General features: G+C 49.7%; 1 protein-coding gene across 1 annotated transcript; it reads right to left on the bottom strand.

The window, feature by feature from the left end:
• Positions 1-2,057: 2,057 nt before the first annotated feature.
• Positions 2,058-6,697, bottom strand: LOC136157974 (BPI fold-containing family A member 1). Its single transcript, XM_065919760.1, has 7 exons — positions 6,538-6,697; positions 6,226-6,385; positions 4,650-4,757; positions 4,171-4,320; positions 3,247-3,331; positions 2,587-2,650; positions 2,058-2,098 (listed from the first exon to the last, which is right to left on the bottom strand). Exons 1-7 carry the CDS (start codon positions 6,695-6,697, stop codon positions 2,058-2,060), a joined length of 768 nt encoding a protein of 255 aa, XP_065775832.1.
• Positions 6,698-7,661: the final 964 nt, after the last annotated feature.

Here is a 7,661-nt window from a genome sequence, read left to right as displayed (position 1 = left end):
GTGAGTGTGGAAAATGCTTCCCCTCTTAAATCCTCATCAGAAGACATATATTGGTTTCCTATAATAAACCTTCTTTCAGTTCTGAACCATTGGACTGTCCTCCCCTGAGCCATATTGGTTGGTGGCAACAGAGAGTGGAGATAGTGGTGGGTCCAGACATGATGGCGGATGTTTGGCAGGGGTTGAGAAACACCAGCTTGCATCTTCTAATTCTTACAAAGTTAGTGGGGTCTCCCAATATCTGTGATGTTTCAGTCCTTGATTTGCCTTTTTGTCATTCTGTGACCTTGTACAAGTCATTCATACACAACAACCCACGGTCTCTTCTATGGAGTGAAAAGGTGGAGCTGGTCCTCTAAGGACCTCAAATAATGAGAGCATGTTTATTTTTTGTTTGAGAGGACAATGTTCTTCAGCCTAGGTAGTCCTTCTTCTTCCTTCTTGCTTCCAGTTTTTCATAAACCTTACCTGAATTCATAGTCTCAACTTCCTTATATCCCATTCTCCTCTCGGTTCCTTAAAATCAGGTTTATTCTTCTAAAATATGATTCTCACTCAGGGCATCAATAATCTTTTCATATGCAACATCCTCTGACCCTTCTTTGTGCTTCACTTTCCCAAGCCTTTCAGCAATGAACATTTTGGTCTAGTTTGTCCTTCCTCCTACACTTCTTTCCCATCATCTTTACCATCCTTTTGTTGAAAAAGCAGAGAAGTGGTTAGTATTGACTGGAAGCAAATAGGCAAAAGAGCAGTGCTAGACGACTTGTATCCATCAGCTTCCTGGATGGCTTCCTTGGGGTGTCCCAGGCACTTTCAGGCAGCGTGGCCACAGCTAAAGGCATGATCTTCCTGCTGGAATCAACTCATCCCCCCGTATTTCTGGTTACCTTTGGGATCCCCCACCTGAGACCCAGACGGGAGTCTCACCTGCTCCCTCACCTCTACCCTTCTAGGTCCACTTCCTGAACATCTCTCTAATCTGTCATTTTCATTTCTTGTGAAGTGTTGTCTTGTGTATCATCACTTTTGCCTGGAGAGTTAAATTTATCCAACCCCCGTGGCACATCCTAAGAATCACAGAGCAGTCGTTCTGAAATCCATGCTCATCGGAACGTCCTTCTGACCTAAGACCATTAAGATCTTCAATGTAAGGTTCAAACTCTGTTCTATAGCTCCAGTCCCCCAGGTCAGGACTCTTTCCCACCTGTGAGCCCTCCAGCGATGGTGAAGAATATGACAATATCTTATGCAGAGAAAGGGCAGTTTTATTTGGTGATGAACAAGGAATGACAGATGCTTGGTGGGAAAGCAAAGGGGGAAGTTTCCTTGGCGAGAAGGCTGCTCTGGTCTCCAAGCATGGCTCTGTCATTGTCCAGGACATGGGTCAGCCTTCTGTGAGCCCTCGGGCAGGCAGTGAATCCTGCCTCAGGAAATGGTTCTGTTGGGAGAAGACCCCAGACAAAACGGAGACTCAAGGTCCCTCAGTCTAGATGGTATTGGCCCACGATCAAACCTGCCCTCCAGAGGGTGGGGAGGAGGCTGAGACCCTGGAGCTGGGGGTCTTGTCTCCAGCCACCAGGGGAGCCCAGACCCAGAGTCAGGGGGCTCCTTGTGCATGCGCTTGAGTGAGTGTGTGTCTGTGTGTGCATGTGTATTTGTGTGTGGCGTGTTTGCATATGTGAGTGTAAAGGTGTACATGTGCTGATGTGAGACTGTGTGCATCGGTACGCCTGCCTGAGTAACCGCTGTGTGTCTGGGCACTTTGTGTGTGTGTGTGTGTGTGTGTGTGTGTGTATCTATGACCGTGTGTGCTTCCCTTTGGATCTGTATTTTGGTGACACTTGTGTCTTTCCACCACTGTCAGCCTTTCTGAGGACTTCTCTCTGCATCTTGGTGTATGTCCGTATGGCTGTTTGTCTTTTCCTTTGGATGGCACTGTCCAAAGCCCCCTGCTGCCCTCACCAGGAGGAGAACAGCTGACTACCCCCCAAATCCTGCGGAGTATGGAGCAATACTCACCGGTTCAGCAGAGGCCAGGTCCGTTCCTGGAAGTCTTAGACTTTGATGACAAATTCTAGCCCATGGATCAGTGCATCTGGAAAATGGGGGGAAAAAAAGCCAATAACCACAGACCAGAGGGAAGGAGCCCAGGGATTTTCATGGTCCTCAGGGGCCTGGGAAATGGGAACTCTGAGATTCAACCATGCTCAGGCAGGGCTTGAAGGGGACTGTGCTTCCTTCATCAACCAGCCCATCTATTCTTAAGTTATGGCTGATGTGGGGAGACAGGGTCTATGTCTTAAGATGATTCTGATAATTCAAGGCAAAAAAGAACTCTAAAACGGGGAGAGCTGAGACTGGAGGGCCCTAGCTGTCCCATGTGTGTGGGGACAGAGCTCCCTGGGGAAAAGCCCTGCTCCTCAGAGGGGAGAGAGGACTTGGAAGCGGGTCACGTCTGACTCTTTTGTGACCCGATGGATCGTAGCCCACTGGGCTTCTCTGTCCATGGGATTTCCCAGACAAGAATGCCAGAGTGGCATTTCCTTCTCCAGGGGATTTTCCTGACACAGGGTGGGTACTTACTGACAATGGAATGTACCAGAGTGACGTCCAAGCGGCTGAGAACTGCATTGACCAGGGGACACACCTGAGCCAGGGGCAGAGAGGAGCATTAGGCATCTTGGGAGACACTGGCAGCAACCGCATCCCGAGTATGGGTCCTCTGGGGAGGTCTTCTATCATTTGTCTGTGTCTGAGAGCATCTGATTCTAAGCAATCCCACAGATGAACCCTGCCACGTCCACACTGGGCAGATGCAGATGTTGAAGGTGGGGATGAGGTGTCCAATCACAGAGCGAGCGGTTGTTCACTCTGTGCTCTGGCGTCTGTTTCTGAATAGGGCGGACTGCTCTGGGAGGGGTGGGTTTCTGGTCATAGGAGATCCTGAGCATGGGCTGGGTGAGCCTTGTCTGCAGCCATAGTGGGGGTGGACTGGGAGCTTCTTGGGGCAGGAACCGATCTGTTTCAGCTGTAGTGTGGACACACAGAGTGCCTGGCCCAGAGCAGAAGCCAATCAGTACATTTTGAAGGATGGGAAGAAGAAACATGGACAGATGGACCAATGGACAGGTAGACTGATGGATGGAATTTACTTATCAAACTGAGTGACTCAGAAGAGCTCCCCCAGGGGCTTCTTTTAGCTTGAGAAGCTCTAAGATCCACAGACCAGGAGGCCGCACTTACCTTTTCCTGCATCAGCCCAGGAAGGACATTATTCAAGATGCCAGTGAGGTTGTCAACAAAGCTTTGAATGGGGAGGGGGCCCAATCTGAAAGAGAAAATCACGGAGAGTGCAGGGGCCTGGGGCTGGCATGGAGAAGCTTGGGTTTGTGCCCACTGCAGTCTCAGTACTGATAAGAGAACCTGGCCTTGTGCCTCCACACCCACGTGCATCCATAACAATGCGCCCATCCAAAGGGAGTGACACCCCGCACAGCAGTGCACACACTAGGTACATGTAGAACAAACACATAGTGCCAGCACACAGTAGGTGTTCAATCAGGCTTTGCAGAATCCACATAGGAATGAACAGTGCTTAGTATGCAGTTGTCATGAGGATTCAATGAGATGATACATGGGACACACATATGTGTGTTCAATAAATGTTAGTCATGATGGGGGTGGCTCCTGTATTTTATACCTGCCTCCCTCTCACTTTCAAGAGTAACTGAAATAATCACCCTTGTGGGCTCCATGGCTATTTTACTCTTTACTGGGACAAAGCCTGTTCACATTTATTATTTTTGAGGATTCTCTCAATAATGCCAATATAGCTCCATATTACAATTATCTGAGTAAGCTGAGACTCAAGCTGGGGAAGAACTGTTCAAGTTCACACAGGGAGCCGTCCATCTCCTGCCATACCCCTCAGCTGGATGGGGCTGGAACTCAGATTTCTTGTTGCCTAATACAGCAGAAAATTGGTCAGCCTGGTCTAAGAAGGGGTAGTGACCATTTACTTATTCATCCATCCATCTGTCCATCCATCCATCATCTCACTCTTCCACCCTCCCACTCACCCGTTCTCCCATTGTTCCATCTTTCCAAGCATTCACCCATCATTCCATCCTATTGTCTCAATAGGAGCAGCCACCCCTCTGGTCTCACCCATCAAGCAGGGAGATTTGCAGGCTGCCAGGGGAGTGAGTGCAGTCGCCAACAACCAGGTGGACATGCTTCTGCTCATCTGTCACAGCTAAGAGTTCCACGGTGATGTTTAGCTTCACAGCCAGCTTCAACAGACTCCCCACTAAGGGCCTGCACAGGAGACAGTCCGCTGTAGCTGAGCTTCCATGTCCAAAGGCAGAGGAGGTTTTCTTCTGGACAGATATGCTAGTCTTGCCTCATTCCATCTTGCCCACAACTGTACTTCTCTCAATTCCCAGTAGGCTCAAAGAGGCCAAGTGAGTCTGCCGAGTGAGTCTCCCAAGTGACTCAAAGTCACTCCGCATAGCAGCAAATGAGCTGAAGCTGGAGGCTCAGGTCTTTTGGATAGACTCCAACAGCTTTTTTCTTTCTTACCGCTCAAAATCATCAGGGTCTCCTTTGGTGAGCCATCCTCCCATCCCCCTTTGGAGTCCACTCACGTTTTCACATTGAGGATCATGCCCAGAGGGATGGTGACATAGAGACGATGGCCATCGGGGCTCTGCACGAGGCCCAGTTCCAGCAGCTGAGGGTTAGTGATCTTCAAACTGCCCAGGGAGAAACACTGGAGTGAGAAACATTAACTCCTCTAGTCCTAAACTTAGAAACCACATCTAATCCCACCGTGAACATCTCAGAGGTGGACCCATGAGGTGGGATGGAGGAGATATGAGGGGAATCTTGCAACAATAGCCACATGAGTTTTGAGTCTCACATCAGTTTTTCCCATCCTCTGCACTGGGTCAGATCCCTCTGCTCACCTCAGGTCTATGAGGTTTTCCAAGATAAGAAACTGTGTCTGGGTTATATTTACATCCTGTATGCCAGCTCAGAGCCTTACAAAGAAAGGGGTTACTTTATACTGACTGAGTTTGTGGACTGATGAGCAGGTGGGTGAATGAATATGTGGGTAGATGCATGGAAGAGAAAGTGGTTAGACAAAGGGCAGATGGTCAAGTGGATGTATGGGTGGGTAAGTGGATGAAAGGATGATGTCGGGGCAACTGAAGTAAGTCCTTCACATTTAAGAGTAGGGATCATGAATCTTGCTGAGTCCTTCAATGGCAGGTCAATCAATAAAGTTTATCATGAAGATAGAGGAGCAGGAAGCTGGGGAGAACTGAGAGAGGGTGGAAGTAAGCCTCTTCTCTGAGGACTTTGCTCTTCTCTGAGCTAGCCTCTGTGTCAGATGATTTACATCTTCTCCAGTCCTCCTGACAGTTCTCTGTGGGTACCATAATCTTCATTTTACAGATGGAAAAACCAAGCCCAGAGAGACAGAATGCCTTGCCCCGGGTCACGCAGCAAGTACATGATGGATACAGAAATCAGACTCAAGGCTATCTGTCTGTCTTCAAGTCAGAGGCAAGCATCTGGGCAGCAGGGGGGTGGGGGCTGGGGAGGGTAGGAATCCTGGGAATGAATTTGATCCAGTTATGTAAAGGACCCAGTCTTGCCAGCTCACTTTCCACTCTTGCTCTTTGTTAATTGGATTGTTCCATGGACATCACATGACGATGTCACTGAGGAGAATAGCTTACATTTTCTTGCTTACATCAAAAGCCACCGTGTTCACTAGTGAGGAGAGCAACTTAAGAAGGGATTTCACTGATAAAGAGAGCAAAATTATCATGGTAGAGTGGAAAAAAGCCTTGACTTTGGACTTAGATCAGTTAGAGTTAGCACCCACACTCTGCATCACTCTGGTGGTGTGGGCACAGACCCCTTTCTGTGCCTCCACTTTTCTGTAAATCTAGGGATTATAAAACTGACCTCAGAGGACTATGGTGAGGGTGATAGACGATGACGGAGATCCAAGCTGCACTTCAGGACTGGGAGCAATTGCTGGTTCAGGAGAGCTGCTGCTCCTGCCAGACTGTGAGGGGGTCTCAGCCTGAATCCTGGCCTCATGTTCTGATGACCCCGCTCCCTCCTCCAGGGCCACTACCTGGGGCTGGCTGATCTCCAGCGGGAGATCTCTGGTGGGGCCCAAGGCCCTGCTTCAGGGCTACTCACTCAATGATGTTGTTCAGGAGAGGGGTGAGTGAAGTCACTTTCCCAAGCAGGCCCCCCAGCAGGCCACTGGAAGCGCTCCCTCCAGTCTTCAGGATGTCCAAGAGCGGAAGGTTTTCGAGAGTGCCCAACAGACCCTCAGAGAGCAGGCCATTGGTGAGAGCTGGAAATGGGTGTGGGGTCCTTGGGGGTCAGATCTGACAATTATGGCTCCTCAGTCCTTGCCCCCTTTTAGCCCCCTTCCCAACCATGAGATGATTGCGCACACACGCACACACACACACCTGGAAGAAGTTGTCACAGACTCTCACTTACCACCTGTCAAGCTTCCAGCAAGATCTGTGGGTTTCGGGGCTAGGGCTGGAGTCAAAGCCAAGGGTAGAGTCTGGTCCAAGGGCACGGGCAGGGCTTCCAGCAGGGCCGTGGTCTGGGCCAGCAGCCCACAGAGGATGACGAGGCTCCCGATTTGAAACATCCTCTCACTCAGTATCTGTGGAAAGGACCACTGTGGCACAGATACTAGAGAGGAACCCATCCACTGCCTGCCCCTGCCCCAGCACACCAGGGAGTGAATAGCGACAGCCAAGGCTTTTGCTCTGAGCCAGGTGTCAGGCTGAGTGCTCCACATTCGGTGTCTGATTTCATCTTTACCCATAAGATGTGGACACTCAGCACCTGCATTGCACCAGTGAGGAAACAGGGGTCTAGTGAGTTTAGGTAACTTTCCCCAAGGTTGCAAGTACACACTGGGGATAGGATTTAAAGACAGCTCTCTCTGCCCTGGGGGCCTCTGTTTAAATTAAGTGACCATCAGATTTACTTTCCAGTTGCGCTTGCTTACAATGTATTGAATGAGACAAAGCAAATTAAAAGGCTTAAACGTGCTAGTGGCTGAGGAGCTCCTCTGCTTTGTCACCATCCTCCTTAAGTCCTCTGGTCTGCGTGTAGCCCGTGATGCTTTGTGGAAGCCCTTGCAAGTCACAAGACTATCAAAGGTGGCAGGGCTATAATTACCATCTCATTCATACCAGTGCTGGGAAATCCTGGGGACCATCCAAAGTCCTCATTCAACTAGGACAAGAGGACCAGAGAAGGGTAGTGATTTTCCCAAGGTCAAACAGCAAACTAATGGCAGAACTGCAGTTGGAGGAAGGTGTCCCTCCCACCCCAACTCTCCACCCCTACCAATATACAAACTATCTCGTCCATGTCTTTCTCTTTTCCCTCAAGATGACCTGGACGAACTTCCTGGGCAACCTTTGACATATGCCTCCCTTTTGTACCAGTCCTCCTCCCAGATGCCACCATCCTTCTCCAGGGCCTTTTTGGAAGTCAGTAAAGGTGTTGAGAGCTGGAGCTGGCTCCCACACTCTGGAGACACTTGGCTGCTTTAGGCAAAATCCCATCAACTGGCCAATTTGGCCAAAGAGCCATCATTG

This window comes from Muntiacus reevesi, chromosome 2 (assembly GCF_963930625.1).
Source record: "Muntiacus reevesi chromosome 2, mMunRee1.1, whole genome shotgun sequence".
NCBI lineage: Eukaryota > Metazoa > Chordata > Mammalia > Artiodactyla > Cervidae > Muntiacus > Muntiacus reevesi.
The sequence above is the reverse complement of the archived record's forward strand: the minus strand, read 5'-3'. Positions and strand labels throughout refer to the sequence as shown.

What these genes read in the sequence shown, in the direction of transcription:
- LOC136157974 (XM_065919760.1), bottom strand. Translation starts at nt 6,697, where the DNA reads ATGTTTCAAATCGGGAGCCTCGTCATCCTCTGTGGGCTGCTGGCCCAG. An exon ending in TGCTGGAAGCTTGACAGGTG is followed by an intron (nt 6,386 to 6,537) that starts GTAAGTGAGAGT and finishes ACCCATTTCCAG; the next exon opens with CTCTCACCAATGGCCTGCTC. An exon ending in CAAATCTCCCTGCTTGATGG is followed by an intron (nt 3,332 to 4,170) that starts GTGAGACCAGAG and finishes TTTCTCTTTCAG; the next exon opens with ATTGGGCCCCCTCCCCATTC.